General features: G+C 40.2%; 1 protein-coding gene across 8 annotated transcripts in view; it reads left to right on the top strand.

Moving 5' to 3' along the window:
• Window positions 1–21018, top strand: part of PDE1A (phosphodiesterase 1A) — a 373600-nt gene that overhangs the window by 259395 nt on the left and 93187 nt on the right. For all 8 annotated transcript variants that reach the window (XM_043524996.1, XM_043525003.1, XM_043525004.1 and 5 more), the window contains one exon: window positions 14934–15047. In XM_043524996.1, the coding sequence (XP_043380931.1) occupies window positions 14934–15047 (114 nt within the window). The remainder of the gene's footprint in view (window positions 1–14933; window positions 15048–21018) is intronic.

Raw genomic sequence — 21018 nt, 5'->3', positions numbered from 1 at the left:
AAGGCTTCACTTTTGCTTCAAACAGCTCTTTTGAACACAGTGATCAAAAAACTGTTTGAAGCTAAAAATGGAGCTTTTAAAGCTGCTAAAGTGGCAATGGGGAATAAGGGAAGCATGCAGTTTGGTGTGTTTGTTAGCTTAATTTCATATGAGCTGAAACCTTCCTGAAAAGTTAGCTAAATTCTAATAAAAACTTTGACATATAAATATTCTGCACATATTTGGCAATTTCCACCCATTTTAAAAATCAATATCTCTGTCTCTATAATGTGAAGTATGCAGAAGGGACTGTTATGGGCCAAATTAAACACTGGTGTAACTTCAGTGATGTCAGTAGTATTACATCTGGGGTGAATTTGGATTTATATCTCCAGTTAAAAAAACAGTGAAAGCCAATAAAGGGATAATCTGCAATTTACAAGTCAGTATTACAGATTTTTCCTTACCTGTCTTTAATTTGCTCACACGGCTGTTAGGCAGGAGTATGGCAATGGAATGGGAGAAAGGGAATACTCATGGAGGCTTGAATCCAATGGTCCCTCTTATGATGAGCAGGAAGAAACTAGATACATTAAGGAAAAGGGGAAGATGTAAGACAAATGTACATTTAATTTCTATCTCATTGGCTATGAATAGGGTGTTTAGAGGGGTATGGGATGATGGCTTTTTAAGAGATCACGCTTTTAGATTAATCTTGTTTAATGCAAGGTAGATAATAAAACTGTTACCATCTGTTAGAGCTAGGCAGGAAATGTGTTTTGTGTCTAGGGTGACCAGATAGCAAGTGTGAAAAATCGGGACGGGGGTGGGGGATAATAGGCACCTATATAAGAAAAAGCCCCAAATATGGGGACTATCCCTATAAAATCGGGACATCTGATCACCCTTTTTGTATCCCAGGAAAATTTGAGGTATCTCAAAATGTTCCTGTTCCAAGTCGGGATGAGAAATAGAAATCTCAAATTTCTGAAAAATCTGAAGAAAAAAATCAGTTTGGGAATCCGTTAAAACATTTGTTTTAATAACTTCTGAATGTTTTGTTTTGATTTTGATCATTTTTTATTTTTAAACTTTTCACTAGACTTCACTTAAATTTTTAAATGAAAAGTTGTTTTGAACCAGAAAATTGGATTTTTTTTATTTAGAAAAGGTCAAAACAATGAGTATTTCAAACTTTTTCATAATTTTTACAAGTTGAAAAATTCCGTGAACCTGACCCTTTCCTGCCAACACTGACAAATATTTTGTCAAAAAATTCCTGACCAGTTCTACCACCCATAATTTGATTCTGGATGAGGCTCCTGACTTTCCGTGTGTCAACAAATATGGGATTGATAATGCTGGAGGGCTCTTATTAACTCAGGTGACCTCAGAGCACTTCTCTCAACAAGAACTGTGTTGAAAAGCTGATATGGCTGTATTGTTGACTTCTGATTTTAAATTCAGGAGGTCTCCCAGATCCATTTTCATAGTGTCCATTTGATATGTGAGTCCTGTCACAGGGTGAAGATAGAACTAATATTAGTGCATAAATCACCTCACTTGCACCATAGTATGCTTGCTTGAGTTAGTAAAGCTGCTCTCTATGGTGGCTTGAGATAATCTAAATTATTCACAGTGCCTTATGTAGCAACCTGCCTGGAACTTGGAGGGAGGAGCACAAGTTGCAGAAGGGGAAAGAGTTTTTGGAGGCGGCACCTGGAAGTCAGTCTGTGTGCACATGGCTAGAATGCTGGCTGCATCTCTGTAAATAGCTCTTTTAATAAAGAGTCAATTGAGTTTTACAAGCATGGTGCCCTCTCATGTGTTATCAAGCACACGGTACATGAAATAGCTTAAATGTCCAGAGGGATTGTGCCTCCTGTAGTTCGCTCCAGGGATTCAAGGCCACTCTGACAATGTGGATCTCTCAGCAATTGTCTGGGTCACCCTGTACAGCTGGACATACTCTGTATTGTGTTCATAGTATGGGATTAGAGAGCAGTAGGATGGGAATTGTGCCCTATCATGTCCCTACCACGTCCCTTTCATTCTGAAGAAGACACACACCTTTGCAGTCAGGGAAAGAGGGCTGTTTTCATAGATTGCCTTCAGTATATAATGAAACCCTTTGTGTTCCAGAGGGCACTTGGCAAACATCCTGTTATGCCAATAGAGCATTCAACTATTTGGTTAAATGGACCATTGTAATATCTGGTGTTTTCCATCATTAATGCAGAGGGTGTGGGAGACTGGGAAGGGTTTTTTCCTTGGGATGCCTATTTTTTTATGGCTAAGTTGAGATGTTTTAACTTTTGTATTATAAATGTACCCGGAGGACTGAATAGATGCAACTGGAAAAAAAGTCTTAATAAATACAAATAAAGTAAACAGTCTGATCCGCGGGGTCACTCAACTAGGCGTGGACCTGAAAAGCCTGTTTCCATGGAGGAATCAAATTAGCTTCTTGCATCATTGCATCAACAATCATGTGCTGATTGTTCCTTATCGGAGCTGTGGGAAACTTTTCTAACGAAACTTCAAAATTGGCAAAACTCACCTGGTTTTCATTAGAAACATTTGGACCAGGTTAGTTGAGAATTTTGCCAAAGTTTACAAACATTTTGTAGTACTTGGGTCAGTTTATGGTCTCACATGGAAATCATTTAAAATTTTATGGTTTTGCATGGTTTCAGCCCAATATTAAAGCAATCTCAGAAGTTTTGACTGAGTATTGCTTTAAGTTTTCCTATATGTTTGAAACCCAAATGTTAAGTAAAACCCAAGCAATGCTAAATACATTGGTATTAGATACTATAGAATTAGACTCTGTGGAAACCCATATGATTAATACATATGAAATGAAGCCACACAAAGAATTTGCACAATCCCTCTGTGAAACAAAACCACTTAATTTTGCTCAAATCTACTCAATCTTCTCACACCCACCTTACTCCCACCACCAAAATAGTCTTCTTTGTCTCTATCAAAATGTAGATTTTGGTGTATATATATCTGCAGAAGCCAAAATTTGCACTTTAATCTTCCAGTATGGGGTAGTTTCAGCATATCAGAACATCAGCTGAATTTACAGCATATTGAATATTTATTTCCTAATGACTGAATCATAATTACAGATCAGAGTGTACTACTGGTGGTGCTTAAAATAACAGTGAAATAGATGTGATTATTGAAACCCTTAGCAACAACAATGTTTCCTGAGCAGATGCTCAGTTACAGGAGAGCCTCAGAAATAATATCACAAAACCCATTTGCTGCCCTTAGAATGTGATATTTCTTACATGTTAAGAAATATCCTTCTCACATTTCACCGTATCAAGAGACAGTGGGAGATGCTGCCCAAAAATAGAAAGAAAATGTGAGATAACCAATAAGATAAGAGTGTTTTTTCAAGTTGGGACAGTGGAGTAAGAATCAGGAGACCTTAATCTGGCTCTGCCATTGACACACAGGCCTTGTCTTGACTGGCAAAATGGATGTTTTTCTGTCCTGGTAGCTTAACATGGTTGAAAAGCCCTGTTAAGATGCAGGCTTACATGCCTGAAGCCATTTTATCTGGCCGTGTTGTAGCCTAGGCACTGTTAATGCTATTCTGAGACATTAGTTTAATGCTGACTCAGAAGGAAAACACACATCTACTGAATCTGTATTAGCATTTCCTTGGTCTTTCTTTGAGGTCTCTCATCCAGGTATGTGATCAGGCCTGACATTGCATAGTTTTATGTGATACAGCAGGGATTCTCAAACTTCATTCGACCGCGATCCCCTTCTGACAACAAAAATTACTACACAGCCTCAAGAGGGGGGATTGAAGCCTGAGCCTTCCCAAGCCCTGCTGGTCCAGGGTTGGTGGGGCAAAGCCTAAATGTCGCCATCCTGGGCAGGGGAGCGCAAAGCCAAAGCCCAAGGGCTTCTTTCCTGGGCAGGGGGCCTGTAACATGAGCCTTGCTGACCAGGGCTGAGGCCAAAGCCTGAGCCCCCAGCTGGTGGGGCTTCGGCTTTGGCCCAGGGCCCCAGACAGTCTAACTCCAGCCCTGGCAACCCCATTAAAATAGGGTTGTAACCCACTTTGGGGTCTCAACCCACAGTTTGAGAACCGCTGTGATACAGTATATCTCTGGTCTTCATTTTTCACATGCAATATTTATTTTGCATCCAGCATAAACATCCATGAGGCCATCATTTCTTTTGTTAAGATGCAAAAAGATTTCTAGACACAAATAATATTATTTTTAGCAATGATGATTAGAGAAAGTAGGGAATTCAGGTTGTGTGTGGAGGTGCACTATCTGGTTGTTTAGTACTATGTGCTATATGATTTCTATTCCTCTGGTATTTTTCGATTTATGGTATTTTCGTGTTTTTGTCAGAGGCACCCTACTATTCAGATATGTACCTTTTGTTGTTTTAGGAATGCAATTAAATAAATAATAAATATTCCTCCTAGTAAAGTATAAAGTTCAGCGGTTCTTGAGACAGTTGTGGGAGGGAGGGGGAGATTATTTTTATAGGGAATTGTGGAAGTCAAAAGAGAAATAGGCTAGTTTGTTTAGTTGGTATGATTGTTCTGATATTGGGTTATTATAGTCCTATTTCTTGGTTTCTCCTCTAAATGCCTGAAGTATTTTGTGCAGCTACCTGAGTTCAGAACTGATATGGGTCTAGCCATCTTGGGTTTGTTTTGCAGGGGGGAAGGGGAATGTTTGAAACAAACAAGCGAACCGTTTTATTTTTAGTGCAGTGGGATGGTTTGTTCTTTTAACTGATGGGTCATTGGCCCCTTGCTCAAGGTGGCAGTGTTTTGAATAATGATGTAATTGCTGCCTTTGGAAGTTGGGGAACTATTGGGTGAGTCATGGGTTCTGTCAATTGTGAATATTATTTAACAGGTTATTGCAAGTGTCGCCTACAGGTGGTAAAATTGGTTTCCAATTTGAGTGCTAGGTAATTTGAGGAAAATTACAATCTTACTAAAGTTACTAGAGACTTGTAAAGAACAAATCATCACTAACCACATTATTAGAATAGCTACCCTCCTCCCCCGACTTTAAATTCTAAGATACAGATTATTCCCGTTTTAGGTCTTTAAAAGTTCCTTTGAATGGATCAAATACCCATATTTTCATAGTTATGAGTGGTTATTTACTTTTCTAGACAGTAGCTCAATATTAAAATTTCTAAATAAAACATGCAATTATACACTAAAATAAACACTAGCATGTGCCCTTACTCCACTAAACAAACAAGTATTTACCAATTTTATTTTTCAAAGGATTAATACATTTTGCACACAAGGATTATCTCAACTATTCCTGGGAATTACTGCAGTATAAGTGTTAAATGATGATAATAAACCTCATTTTCCCTTTGTCTAAGTATGCTAAGCTTGTTACCCAGCCATGATACTAGTGCTCAGCAAGCACCCAACTTCAGTCTAACAAAATCTGCTGCAAGAGGGGGGTCTTTTCCCACACAATTTACAAATTGCAGATGTCCTCCTCATTCAGATTCATCCTTGCAAACCACAATTGCTAGTTTTGGAAGGAGGTTACCGATTCTCCTAAGATTAGGCTTTGTTGTCCACAAATCTAGCCAAGAATTTCTTTTGCATGATGCATCAATCACTCTGCCTCCTTTTTTGTCCTAACTTCATAATAGTTCGTTTTTCTTATTTTGTTACTATGGCCCCCTTGAGTTCTTATTATCATTATTGTTTATTATTTGTTAGCAATGCAGTTTGCAGGCCATAAATCTCCACCTCTGAGAAAGAGGTAACTGCATTCATGTCTATGTATTTGCCTAATGACTTGTCTCATATTTCCTTTCCATTTACCACAGTTAATTCAAAGGAAAATGAACACTGTTAACAGAGAAAAAGGTCCAGTACAACTGGAGCAATAATTCAGTTTTGGAACTTTCCTCTTTGTTCCTATAATTTCCTTTGTTTCTTGATGTTTTGGGCCAAGTGTGCTGTAGTTACTTGTTACTTTGTCTCATTGATTGGCATATTTACTGTTTCCTTAAACATTTGATCTCTGTACTAAATCTGTCAGCTCTTCTGCCTTAATCTCTATGGATATTTTGCTTTTATGCAACACTGAGTAACTATCTACTGACAGTTCACATGCCATGCTCACCCATTTAATTAGTGTGGCTGCTTGGGGAAGTCATTCTCTAACCTTCGCTATGTTCCAGGTAATTATAATCATACAGATTTTCCCTATGGAGTGTCCTACTCTGCCTGCTCGGGATCCGCTCCACACACTCTACCAGGCTTATTAATGCAGGAGACACAAAGTGCCATCAGTACCCACTTGTTATCATTTAATTGTACATCCTCTGTCCTTTTGTGATTGCCTGGCCTATTCTGAATCTCTTAGACATTTACTTGTGACACACAGTCAAGAGCCGAAGCTTCTGTCTGGGTCTACCTTCCCTACACAAATATGAGCCGTGATTCTAAATCATAGAAATATCAGGCTGGAAGGGATGTCAAGAGGTCATCTTGTCCAGCCCCATGCACTGTGGCAGGTCTAACTATACCTAGACCATCCCTGTATTTAAAAACCTCCAACAATAGGAATTTCACCTTAGAAGCCCATTCCAGAGCTTTAACTATCTTTATAGTTGGAAAGTCTCCCCTCATATCTAACCTAAATCTCCCTTGCTACAGATTAATCTTATTACTACTTGCCCTACCTTCAGCCTACATGAAGAACAGTTGATCAGCATCCTCTTTGTAACATCTGTTAACATATTTGAAGACTGTTTTCAGGTCCCCCCGCAGTCTTCTTTTCTCAAGACTAAACATCCCCGGTTTCTTTAACCTTTCCTCATAGGTCAGGTTTTTGCATTTTTGTTGCTCTCCTCTGGACTCTCTCCACTTTGTCCACACACATCTTACCGTGGCACCCAATCCTGGGCACAGTACTCAGGCTGAGGCCTAACCAGGGCCAAGCAGAGTGGCACAGTTATCTTCCGTGTCTTACATACAACACTCCTGTTAATACACCCCAGAATATTACCCTTTTCTTAGCTGCATTACATTGTTGACTCATAAGCAATTTGTGACCCCTATAACCAATTGATCCTTTTCCAGCAGTATGACTGCCTAGCCAGTTATTCTCCATTTTATATTTGTGCATTTGACTTTCTTCTTCCTAAGTGGAGTACTTTGCACTTGTCTTTATTGAATTTCATCTTCTTGGTTTCAGACCAATTCTCCAATTTGTCAAGTTACTTTAAATTGTAATCCTGTCCTCTGAAGTGCTAGCAACCCCTTATAGCTTGGTGTCATCATTCACAAATTTTATAAGCATACTCTCCACTCCATTCCCAAAGTCATTAATGAAAATATTGAATTGTACTGGACCTAGGAGAAGACCTCTGTGAAATCCCAATAGATACATGCTCCCAGATTGACAGCAAACTACTCTGAGTGCAGTTTTTCAACCAGTTGTGCACTCACCATATAGTAATTTCATCTAGATCACATTTCCCTAGTTTGCCTATGAGAATGCTATGTGGGACCATGTCAAAGCCTTACTGAAATCAAGATATATCCTGTGCAGTGTGGAGCATATTTTGAAGAGCTCCCATCCGCTAGGCTAGTAACCTTGTCAAAGAAGGCAACCTGTGCTATCTTTGTAATGTCATATTGTAGGGTCGAAGTGGCTGACAGGCAGATTTCCCAGAGGGCCCCAGGATTTATAGGCTCCCCATAGAACCCCTCCACTGGGTGGCAATTTAAGCATTAATCCATATCCAATCTCTGCATGCCCCAACAAAATTTAGATCCATCTATGTGGGATTGGATGCATCAGTGGAGAAGAGTGGAGCTAGGAGCTGGGATGGGGATACTCGGAGGGCTTGACCTTGCTCCCCTCTGCTGCCTATTGTATTTGTAATTTAACATTCTATGCTGTGATCTGAGGTTCCCTACAGTACATGCCATGGCAGCATAACAAATTCAAACACCGAGGGAGCAGTGCAAATGGCAGACCAAGTACTGAGGCAGCCTGGCCTACTGGAGAATCACAACATGAAGTAGTGTCCGTGGTGTGCCAATCTCATCTGAGGGAAGCAAAGAGAATCCCTGCCCCTAGACCTTTTGATATTAGTGTTAGGCAGATCGTCTGAATGTGCAAATGGCGGTGGGTGGGTGGGAGGGATGAAGATACAGGCATCTCTAAGTTACTGGTTTTCTTTGTAGGGAGCAGGCATCTCTTGGAGGGGGAGTGCAGGAAATATGTCTGTGTGGACATCTAGATCCATCTTAGCCTCCATGTGAGAGGCCTCTCTGCATGTCTGTAAGTGAATGATGGAGCAGCAGCATTTGCAAGTGGTGTGCAGGGTACAGTGTGGTGTGGATGAAGGGAGAGATTGAGGTGCAGTGGTTAAGGAGAGACTGAGAAATTCAAAAGTTAAAATTAGAAGAGAGAAAGAGGAATGGTTAGAAAAGAGTAAGACAGAAGAAAAGGAAGAAGAGGGTGGAGAAGAGGAAGAAAATACTAAGGAAGATTAAAAAGAAGGAATGAGAAAATGAAAATAAAGGGGAAGAAGGAATAGAACAATACAGGAAAAGAAAGGAGGTGGAGAAATAGTGGAGACAGTGTCAGGAAAAAAAACAATTATTGATGTTTATTTGTTGAACATAGTGAGTTCACCACTGTCAGAAACACGAGATGACACAGTCCCTGTCCTAGAACTTACAGTCCAAAGCCCTGATCTTGCAAAGAGCAGCACTGACTTCAGTGGGGCTCCAAGTGAGTGCAGAAATCCACCCACAGGTTTCACTTTTCAGGACTGTGGCCTAAATCAGATTCTGTGCTTTTAAACTCAGTTGCCCTGGCTTTACTAGCATTTGTGTGGGGAATGCAAAAGGGGAAATCTTTAAAGTAGTTTGAGAGCATATGTAGTGCTGTCAGACAGACTATATTTCCAAAAGGGAGGAAGAGAGCAGAACTGCCTCCTTCCCCTGTTTGCCTCTGTGCAGGGCCCAGAGACATTCCTAGTCCTAAGGGGTTAGCCCTAGAGTACAGTCGGCAGTACTGTGGTCATGTGCCCTATACATACCTGCGATAGGAGGGGTGGTTCGTGGTGGTCCTGTGAAACAGCCAGCAGATCTGGGTCTGCACTCTCTAAGAGGATGCAGCAGCATCCAGTTCTCCCAGAGGAACTATGCCTAGTTCAGACACAATATCTCAGGGAGCTCCCCCTAAACAGGGGCTCCTTGTGTTGGTCTTCACTTCTTCTCTTCCCTCACCCCACACCCCACGCTTCTATGTCTTGAAAGGCTTTACTTCTAACGCTTCCATTGCTAGGTTATCTTCTTTGATATGCAGTTCAATGGGTAAATGACCAGTTAATTAAGATGAAACACTATTCCTATCATTTTCTCCGCTAATTTGAATTGAAAGAGGACTTTCCACCTACTGGTCTGATAATTTTCATGTCTACATTTGACTGTAGCCTCTTTTAGTGATTCAAACAATCAAATCATAGTCATTAATTGTATTTGCCGTCCTATTGAACTCTTCACGGTTATCTCTCCCATCACCTTCGTGACCCTGGGCCGGCTACTATAAATTTTCTGCATTGGAGCCAAAAATACAAAAATAATGCAGGTTCTAAATTAGATGTTTCATCATTCTGCCTGTCAAGGAATTCTTTAAATTATAGACACTTATTTGGATTTTATTTCCTAATCTTTAACTTTCAGAATAGACATTAGGATTTTGTCTTTCAAAAAACCCTTGCCCCATTTTTATGAGGATGAACTTGGCACCGGACAGCGTTCATTTGAAAATGGAATGCTGATTTCTCATTCCAACACTTCATGTGACTATAGCAGTATGCCACTATAACTGCAGATATGATGGTTTAGTTGTAATAATAATAAAAAGAAATGATGTCCCCTGTTTCTATTTGTCCTATACGAGCTAAGTCCTGCCCTGGTCAGATCAGGAATTGGGAGAGTAGAAGCAGTGCTCAGGGTATTCTCTCAGTAGGGTGACTTTTAGCTAAAACAGATTTCTTGCAGAGAAGGCTAGGGGCTGCAGTGTGGAGCACATTTTGAAGAGCACCTAAATTGTGTCATTCCCTTCCCTTCCCACAGTGAAGGATACACAAACTACCACACCTTCCCTCTGGCTGCATCCCCCCACTTCCCATCCTGGGACACAGTCCCATCCCCCTACCCCCAGATTCTACCCGTATTTTAAAATTCCTTTTCCAAAAGAAGTTTTAAAGATTTCTCTGTTTCATAAGGGTATTTTTCTACAGGGCGGATCTGAGAGAAATACCACAAAAGGTGCTCAGGCCCCGCCCACTCGCTCTGTGCGTCTTCCTGCTTGTCTCTTCAGCAGGCAGCATCAAGTGTTGAGGTAAAGGCTCTTATCTTTCAAACACCTTCCTGAACTTGTAGAGGAGTCCCGTGAAGGAAGAATCATCCCTATCACTGTTCCTATCACCCAGTCCCCATGGGCCTTTGGCCCCTTGCTGAGGTCTGGGGTGGAAACTCTCCAGGTTTCCATTGCTTTCCTGCTCTTTGCAGGGCGCTGAGGAGGAAAGAACTACTCTCCCTTGGTTCTCCAGGTTTTAGTTATTCCCCAGCCTCCGTGTAGGGGATTCCCTACCCCACCAGGCTTCTCGTTCTCTCTAGTCCTATGCAAGATTCTAATGTGTGAAGAAAGGGGGCTAATCCAGCAAGCTATTACAGCTCCTCTTATTCCCCTGCTCCTTGTGGAGATTGTAGGAAAAGGAGACTCTTCTGACCCAAGCTTTTCTGCTGCTCTTATTGAGGAAGACCCTTTTGCAGAACCAGAATGAGCTCCCCAGACCAGGAGTCCATGTCATCATGTTAATCTAGGAGACAAGTGCACCTTTCCATCAGCAAAACCATGAAACTGACAATATGCAAAGTGCTAACAAGTGCACAAAATAAACAAAGTGTGCGTGGGGGCGGGGGGAGACAGAAGAACATTATTTCTTATTAAGTTTCTATTGGAGTAATTTTAGGGATTCCTTGTAATTACAGTGGTAAAAAAAATCAAACAAATGTGATTTTTCATGTTCCTTTAAGTTCTCTATCTCAGGGTCTTTAATAAAACCCCATATTTATATCTGCACTGATGCTCTGTGGCCTCTGCACTCATTAAAATACAGCAGGGAACTCTTTAAAATGTTTGAGTAAACACATACTGATGAACTATAAGTGCTTGGTGCTTTGGCATATGATGATTCTCTTTCAGTATTAAGAGCCACTCAGTCACTTCCTGCAGATTACTAAAATCCATTTAACTAGATGAGCTTCTGCTTCTAGATATTTATTCTTTACTTGAACAAATAAGCAAGTCAAACTGCATATCAGTTATTTAAATAATACAGCACTATTATTTTGACTCTTCTTTCCCTTCTTTATACATACATACATACATACAAATTAATCTCTTGTGTAGTGAGGCACAATTCCATTAGCTTCTGAGGAGTTGCAGCTGCTTACAGCAGGGCAGAATTTGGTCTGTTGTGTGTCCTGATTATTACTAATTTATACAGTCCCTTCATAGCTGTGAAGGTGAAAGTGGGCTCACTGCACATCATTCTGCTTGAAGTAGTTATGACTTCATGTCTTTTGGGAGAGTTTAATGGATCTCCTAGGGGTTTATTGCTTAAGGTTTAATTTTTTGCTTTTTCTACTCTAAATTAGAATCTGTACTTGAGATAAAAAAAAATTAAACCACCCACTCAGCTAATGAAAATGCATGTGTAAAAGAAAGCAGATTTCAGTATTCCAACCAGGAACAGGTGGAAGGCATTGGGGCATTAAAATATGTATGTATTTATATATGGCCCTGGTCTGATCTATCCAGATAGCTGCAGACAGAGCTGAAATAATTTAAACCTAACTGAGTTGTTCATTTTCTTATAATGTTGGTGAAGTCAGAACTGATCACTTCAATTTTCATGGGGAGGGGTGTAAAAGGCTAGTTTGGTGTTATGTATATATGCTACAGTACATAACATTGGGCCTGATTTTGCTCTTACTTACACAAGTGTAAATCAGGAGTTGAAATCAAGGGGGTTACCCTGGTGTGAAACAGATTCAAAACCCAGATGTGTCATGAGCCTCAGAAATTCTGGTACCCACACATGATGTAAATCACCAGTTTATGAATGTAAGACTGTTTTTGCTGAAAACTCAGCAATCCCTGAAAGCAATCCTGACCTAACCTCAGAATCCTTGTAAAGCCAGTTTAAAAAATTCAGGTGGTTAATATCTACTTCCACAAAGAGCTGCCGGGGAACATGTGACTTACTCCTGCTATTATTGACATCAGTCACACAACTGTTGGTGACTTCAGAGGAGCAGTATTGATCCTTTAAAAACATTGCTTACCAAGAATATCCCCAAGGGTCTGATTTCTGCAAGGAATGCTGAGACTAAGGTTACCAGTTTTGGTTGGACGTATTCCTGGAGGTTTCATCACATGACGTACTTTTTAATTAAAGATTAATCTTTAATTTCTGGAGACTCCGGCAACTCTAGCTGAGACCAGGACATATCTGTACTCATGTCAGAACAATATAGAGAAAAAATAGCTTGGTTTCTATGGCTGATTACTTAGATTGTAAACTCTTTGGGACAGAGACTGTCTTTTTATTTTTTGTCTGTAGCGCATAGCACAATGCAATCGTGGTCCATGCCTGAGCCATGACGCTGGTGATGACAATATGGTACTTTTATACTTTAAATGGATTGTAAGATTTTTGCTGCAAATAGCATTTTAATTTTTTAAGTCCATAAATTTTAATCGAGTGATCCAATACTGAGTACAGGTCTAATAAAAATCATAATGAATGGACATTGGCTCCACATTACATTTAATTAATTAACCTTTCTCTTAGTGTCTCACCGGAACCACAGGGATAGGAAATATAACACTTTTTCACTAAAGGGGCACAAATATGAAATTATTTCTGAAGGGAGATTCAGATTTACTGAAACTGATTCTCAATTTAAATGCACTTCTTCAGCCAAAAGCTTGCACTACTACATTAGCTTGAAAAAAGTCAAGATAATAGTTTTAATAAAATTATATTAAAAGGAATGAAGTGGCATATTTCATTTTAAAGATATGCTTTTCTCTTTTCATATAATCCTGTGGTTCACTTCAGCATTGAAAGAAAATAAATTGCCGTCTTCGAAAAAGGAAAATGCATCTTTGAAAAACCTATACACCTCAGGTCTGGATAGTTTTCAGGGGATTAATTTTTCTCCATTAGCCTCAAAGGTCTTGTCTGGTCAAGCAGGAAGGAAAGGGTTATGGCTCCTTTAATAGTTCACCCCCTCTTGTGGGTTGGGATGGGGGCATCATCTGAGCTGCGGGCTGGCAGGAGAAGCTCAGGTAAGCCAGTGGTTCTCTGTGGACCAGGTGGAGGGTATATATATTCTGTTCTGCCAGACAGAGCCCTCTCCCACATCAGTTGCTCCAGTGCATGGGATTGCTGTAGGCCAGGTTTTTGTGATCTCCTGTGGCGATTTCACTGATCACCTCTTTTGAGACTGGTAAGGAATTTTTCCCTCACTTCCAGATTGGCTGGAGCAGGATTTTTTTGTTTTATTTTCACCTTCCCCACAACAGCTCCAGGACTTGCCTAGATACGTTAGGAGGAATGGTTCAAGTTGTCACAACTTGGCAGGTGCCCAGTGCAGGTACTCGTTCCATAGGCGGTCCGGTTCCCTGATAAACTGGAATGGGAAGTGGACTTAGGGGAAGGCATCCCCTAAAGAATCTGGGGAACAGGATTAGGGCTTCTAATATCTGGCACTGTGAGAAGACAAGTCCCTTTACCCTCATATGAGGGGAGAGTGGTGGGATCCCAGTAACAGTCTGGGGACAGCTGGAGGAGGGGGTGCTGATAGCAGCCTTCCCCCAATAGGTGCAAATGATTAAGGGAGGAATCATGACCTGCACTGTACAAGTTATTGCCGGGTAGCTCTCAGAGGAGTTCAGTTAATAAAGTTGTGGCCTAATTAAACCACATCCCGTGTATCTTGCTTTTCTTCCTGTATGTCTGGGACAACAGTGAACTGTCATTGATAAGACTGAAGTTTCATTGCTCTACATGGTTAGCTTAAGCAGACTCAGAACTGAGTTTCCCCCATCAATGGGAATGGATGGAATCTGATGATCAAATAGCTTAGTTTGCCATGGACACTTAAATGGAAGCATTTAACTTTTGGGTGTATCCACGTTTATAATGCATAAGCATGTTCTCAAAACCAAAATAAAAAAACACGGGGGAATATGTTTGGATTTTTCTAATGCTATAGTTACCACCTTCTAGCTGGCAAAAACGATGAATCCTCTCTAAACAAATGAAAGCAATACAGCTTTAGTTTAAAAACAAAAGCAAAATCTGAGGCTAAAATGTATTGGAGGAGAAAATAAAAATGAAAACAGGAATTGAAGCTAGGTATACAGAAGGCTAACATTTCACTGCACCTTGTTGACAGATGATTGTTTTTAAAGGGCAGGCCTTTTAGAACTAAGACAACTTCTTGCTAATATCGTTGGTTATGTATAAATTAGAGATACAACCTTCATAGGTATAATCATAATTTTTTTAAAAAATATTTGTGCTGATAATTATTGAGCTCCTCTGATTTTACGGAAAGTTATCTTAATCATCTCCTCTTAATATGTTACAAATTCATAACGTTGTAAAAATGCACTGCTCATTACTACTATCTGTGTTCTAAAAACAGGTGCTTTTTAATAGAAAAGAGACAAGGTAAAGGTTTCCTGCTTGCGCTATGGACAACTGTATTATTTCCTAAACTCCAGATAGAATACAGCGACTGAAATAGCTGCTAGATTTTTATGAATCCAAGAACATACAATGATGTGTTTATTTTGGTTTTTTTACAGACTAAGATGCCTGGTCAAGCAACTGGAGAAAGGTGATGTTAATGTGGTGGATTTAAAAAAGAATATTGAATATGCAGCGTCTGTGTTGGAAGCAGTTTATATTGATGAAACCAGGTAAGTCTTCAAGGGGGAAAAACAAGAGTTTTATGATGGGGGCTTATATTCGACCATTGGTGTTTGCTCTTAGTGCCAACTGACATCAGCTGATGCTTAGCAGAAGACATAAGGACAGAATATGGCTCTTAGGTCTTAAGAGCAAGTGAAGGTATTTAAGATTCAGGGGATCAAATGTCACCTTCTGGAGAGCTTGCTCAGTTCCCATTTACTTTAATGGGAAAATGGGTGAAGCACAATCCTATGTCATGAGAATTTATGGATGGGTATAACTGAAAAATCCAGCGGCCAGATTCTGGTACTCTTCATCACTGTGAAGGGTACTTTACAGCACGAACATGCCTGTTGAAGAGACGTAGAGTTGTTGTCAAGTGAAATGCTAATGAAGCTAAGTCTGAGAATCGTAATCTGACCCAAAATAAAGAACTTGAAAAACTAGGATTTGTTTTATTCTATTTTTCACAAATATAAAAACTTGATGATTGTTACTAGAATTATTACTTGTAATTATTTTTTTCAATGGTTTGACTTTAATGAGACTGTAAATTCTAAATATTCCTATATGTGACTTCTTGAAATAATTCTAAGACTTGCCCTGGAAGTGAAGTTAAACTAACTGTAAGGCAACTTTCTGGTGGTTCCCTAGGTCTTATATTTCACTGTACTGACCTTTTAAAGTTTTCTCCTGAATGTGAGCTCACGAAAGCTTATGCTCAAATAAATTGGTTAGTCTCTAAGGTGCCACTAGTACTCCTTTTCTTTTTGCGCATACAGACTAACACGGCTGCTACTCTGAAACCTTTGTTTTTTAAATCTCTCCAGCATGACGTGCCCACTGCCAGTGATAAACAATTATTTTCTCATGATTGCTTGCACAGCTCACTTCCCCAGGAATCTTTAGAAAGTTCTTTACCACTTTACTTCAAAGGGGAGCATGCAGTTCATAGTGATTGGTTCTTCTATTGCTACATGGCCAAACAAAGCATGTAATTCCCATTAGCAATAATGGGAGATGTGTTAATGGATTTCAGCATAGTCAGCCGTAGACAAAGGCATAAAGCACTGCAGCTGAGGGGAGAGTATTCTCGCCATCCACTTCTCAAACACTGTGGTTAGAGGGACATACCATTCCTAACTCAGTTCTCAGTAGAAGTACCATGACTACGTACATAATGTGAGTTTTGGCTCCTCTCAAACATAGGGTACTGTAGGGATATGAACAGAGACATTATAATGAAGTAGTTAAGCCTTTATGGCTTTGTGTGGAAGGACATCACAGAGCAGGTCTAAGCCCCCATGATGGCCAGCAGGTAGAATTCCATACAAATAGCAGGATAACATGCCACACAAACATATTCTGTGGCTGGAACAGGTGCATTATATTTAGTGTGAGCAAATCCTCAAATGAGTTAGTCACCATTAGGGGGCTAGCAGGCTTATTATGGCTGCCTAAATAAGAGCAAATATATGTAATTTCACACTGGTTTGGAAAATTCCCATTCCCTGCAGGCTACTTTTCTAAGGAGACTAGTTTTATGTCCTGAGACTATTAAAATACTTTCAAGAACTGTAACTAAATCTTTGAATAAAGGACTTTTTGCTCTTCTCTGACCTTATGCAAAGCAACATTTATTCTTAAAACAATTCTCTGTATTGGTAATCTCATATTTCACAGCACTAAATTGAAAGAAACCTGAGATATTTTTCTTTCTTTTTTACTCTAGTGATAATTTGTATTCTCAAATGCAATTTCAAAATGAGTGCTGACCTCAGTTCCAAACCCATCAAGTTCTGGCAGCATTCCCTTTTATAAATGTATGCCCAGCAGTAAAGCAGCCCTGCCAGTATTTTGTATTATACACAAACACATACATATAACAGCTTTTCTTACCTATGTTTCTAGTGGCTCGTTAAATAACAAAAATGGAAATAATTTTTAAAATGAAATTTACTTTTCATCATTTGTTATTTGTTTACTTATTGTGTGTGTGTGTGTGAGAGAGAGAGAGATAGAGAGACAGTTTGACCCACGATGTGTACACAATCTGCTGCCCAACCCTGAGCCAGTTCACAGCCGTATATTTACAAAATATTCTCTCTGGAGCTCCTTAAAGTCTTGATTCTGCACCACTGAAATCAATTTGGAAATTAAAAGAGCTATTGTTCAGCACAGGGAACTGAAATCTCCATTATAATGTATTCATAGTAATACTAGCTCTTTTACATAGCACTCTGCCATGGGTAATGCAGAAAAGGTAACTGCATTTTAATCAGCCTTAGTGGTAAACTCTGTTCCAAATCCTCAGTATAAAGTTTTTAGGTATAATCCATAGACAAATTCTCTCCAGTCTTTGGGGAGGAAATCTGCTGTATGGCAGGAATGATAAAATATTAAGTCCCCGTGAATGAAGTAGGAAGAAACAATTCTGTGTGGTCACAGTTACTACCCATCTAAGCAGGTGCTTTGCCCCACACAAGGTTTCTCCAATGAGAATTTGGAATGGAATTAAATTTATCTATTAGCAGATTAAAAATAATAGCCTAGATCATCAAAGGATGGGTTAATCCCTCCTTCTTGTAGTACTCTGAAAGCATTTAGTCCCAGATATTTTGAGTCTGAATATGTACTTCTTAATAATGCAAATAGACTTCAACAAGAGATTTGCTTACTTAAGGACTGCAGCAGAGGGTTCTTTAATTAGCACTACTTTACTTAGTAGATATTTGTCAGCAGATACCTTTATCGGCAAATACACGTTGTGTTGAATCCAAACTCAGTCCCTTCCTGGGATTTCATTTATTAACAGAAAAACTTACAATAAAATAATGTAGGCCCTGATCCTGCAAATATGTAACATGTAGCCAACCTGCTGCTCTTACACAGAGCACAACTGAAATCAGTGGGGCTCTGCATTCCCAATATTCCTCCTGTGTGCTACACATTACAAGATGAGCCCCATGAGGTTCAGTTCAAACTTTTTGCCTCAGACTTCACTGCTCATAGGGTTCCTCCCTCCAGACTGCTCATCCTATATCCTTTGTAAGAGCCACTCTTACCTCTCATATCCAAATGAGGTAATGAGCCAGCAAAACCCACCCAATCCTTTCCAAGCAGAATCAACACATGCTAACAGGATGGGGTGTTCTTGGTGAACACTGCCAGCCTGTTATGCTATCACTTAAGGAGCTATTGCTGTCCATATTTGTACATTATACTTCATTCGAGTCAGAGGAGAAGACTGGGTCTCCATAGAAAAGTTGGGTGTATATTTCTGTAAGTAAAATTGCCAGAACCTTGTTGGTTTATTTACAGGATGCAACACATATTGAAACTGGGCTTTAGAATGAAGCTGTTTAATACAGTAAGAAGGAAATCTTTCAGGTTCTCCTGTTTTCCTTCTGTCTGTTTCCATGTTGCTCTACACGCTATCGTATCATCTGAGAATGTGGTAGAAAATTCTTCCTCTTAGGATTTTACTATCCTTTTCCAAGAAATATGCTAACAGCTTCATTTATGCAGTGCTGAAAGTAGTCATCTTAGAAAGTAGCCTGGCAGTTGGGAAAGCCTTTCAGAGCTATGTGAAATTGTTTTCCTTTTGGGCAGCGATTGTAAATGTCTCATTAAAAAAGCTGAAGCCTTCAATCTTCAAAGGAGGCTTTTGACAGTTCCTGAGTGAGTGAGAAATCTTAAAGCAAAAAGAAGTCAGAATGTGTCCATGATAGGAAAGCTGGTTTATTATGAGTTTGGTAGTCTGCCACTCCATTTTAAATATTCCTGTGTTACTCTTTTAATATCCAAGTGGGAAATGAAAAACATAACAATGAAAGTAAGTTTCTTAAAGTCACCATCATTTTGTAGTGATACCTGTTTAAGTTTACTGATTTTTGCTATTCTGGATCATTAGAAGTTGCTGCAAAAGTTTCTATTTTAAAGAGAAATGAAAATGTTAGTAACTGAATAAAAGAGCTGAAGTCTTAATTATCTGCTGAGAATACAGATTCAACAATGCTCCTGTGAAACTGCCATTTTGTACTCTGATGTCAACATGTCTCTCATGTTAAACAAGGTTAACCTGAGCCTCCAGGTGCTGCAAAAAGTAGTGCTGGTTATTCGTGAGGTCTTCTCTCTTTAGTACTTAACCAATGCCCCAGGAGAGCGTGAGGGAGAACTGGAGGTTTTATTTTTCAGGAAAGACATAGGATCTGATTCTTCTGCCATTTAAACATGTTTTTGCTGGGATTCCATCCGAGACCTTTTCCACTTGGCTTATCCAGAACATCTTTTCCGGTTCTGGGTGAACACGTCATCCAGCTCTCTGGGATCTAAAAAGTCAGTTCGAATCCAGATTTTGTCACTCAGGCTCCTTTATTTGGCATACAGTAAAGCTATGCTGAGGTGATCAGACTGAAGCATAGGTGGTGGGTATAGAACATACCACACATCCAAAGTTAGACAGAAAACCTCTTTCTTTATATATATTTTCACAGTACATTGCATTTACTATACATTGCATCACACAGTTTGGGACTGGTTTGGTTACTTTGAAAGAACGAATCCCTGCGCAGCATGCTCTGCCCATGCATTTTCCATGTGGAATCTGATCTCTAAATTCCAGGTTTGTTGTCCATTATCTCTATCATTAAGGTGGGGTGGGCAAACTACAGCCCGTGAGCTGTTTTAAGCCAGCCTACGAGCTCCAGCTGGGGAGCAGGGTCGGGGGCTGCTCCACACAGCTCCCAGAAGCCACGGCATAGCCCCCTTCTGGCTCCTATGCTCTCCAATGGCCCCAAGTGGCTCCCAGAAGCAGCAGCATGTCCCTTCTCCGGCTCCTACGCGGTGCCTGCAGATGGGGCAGTGTGCAGAGCTGCCTGGCTGTGCCTCCGCATAGGAACTGAAGAAGGGACATGCTGCTGCTTCCGGGAGCTGCTTGAGGTAAGTGCCACTGGGAGCCTACACCCCTGAGCCTCTCCCCAGGCCGCAACCCCATACCCCAGCCCTAAACCCCCTCCCTCCCTCCAAACCCCTTGATCCCAGCCCAGAGCACCCTCCTGCACCCCAAACCTCTCATCCTGAGCCCCACCCCAGAGCCCGCACCCCTTCCCACACCACACCTCCCTACCCCAGCCCGGAGCCCTCTCCCGCACCGTGAACTCCTCATTTCTGGACCCACCCCAGAGCCCGCACCCCCAATCAGAGCCCTCAGCCTCCCGCACCCCACCCCCAATTTTCTGAGCATTCATGGCCCGCCATACAATTTCTTTTCCTAGATATGGCCCTCAGGTCAAACAGTTTGCCCAGCCCTGCATTAAGGTGTTCCTGCTTATCTTAGCTGGCATGGACGTCCTGACTCCAGCATACTGCTTGTTATGCCTCTGTTTACAACTTAACTTTCCATTCACCTTCCCAATCACACCCACTAAGGCTACAGCTGCACTCCAGCCCTTACAGCGGCACAGTTGCACAGCGTGTGGTGGAGACGCTCTAAGTCGATGGAAGAGTCCATGACAGTGCTGAGCCACATTTTTTTGACCAAAACTTTTTCGATGAAAAATGCAGATTTGCTGACTCTGAAATGTTTTGCGAATTTGTTCATTCTGAAAAAACAAAATCAGAAAAAATCAAACTTTTGGCATTTTGAAAATGCCACGTTTCATTTTTTTGTATGAAATCATTTTAATTTTCAAAATTTCCCTTTCATTTTTTTTTGTAAAAATCAGAAGTATTAAAAATGTTCAAAATCTAAACAAAGCACTTTGATTTTTGTCTAAAATAAATATTTTGTTCAACCTGAAATGAAACTTTTAGCCTATTTGCAGAACATTTTGAAAATTTTCGTTTTCAGGCCAACCTGAAACAATAAAAAAAAAAAAAACAACTTTTCAAAACTTCTAATGAACTGAAAAATCTGTGCAGCTCTAGTTCATCACCTGATATTATAGGGCATTTACAGTCCTATTTTCACAGAACATA

Source organism: Chelonia mydas, chromosome 11 (genome assembly GCF_015237465.2).
Source record: "Chelonia mydas isolate rCheMyd1 chromosome 11, rCheMyd1.pri.v2, whole genome shotgun sequence".
Taxonomy (NCBI): Eukaryota; Metazoa; Chordata; order Testudines; family Cheloniidae; genus Chelonia; species Chelonia mydas.
Note: the sequence above shows the minus strand (reverse complement) of the source record. Positions and strands in the feature narration are given on the sequence as shown.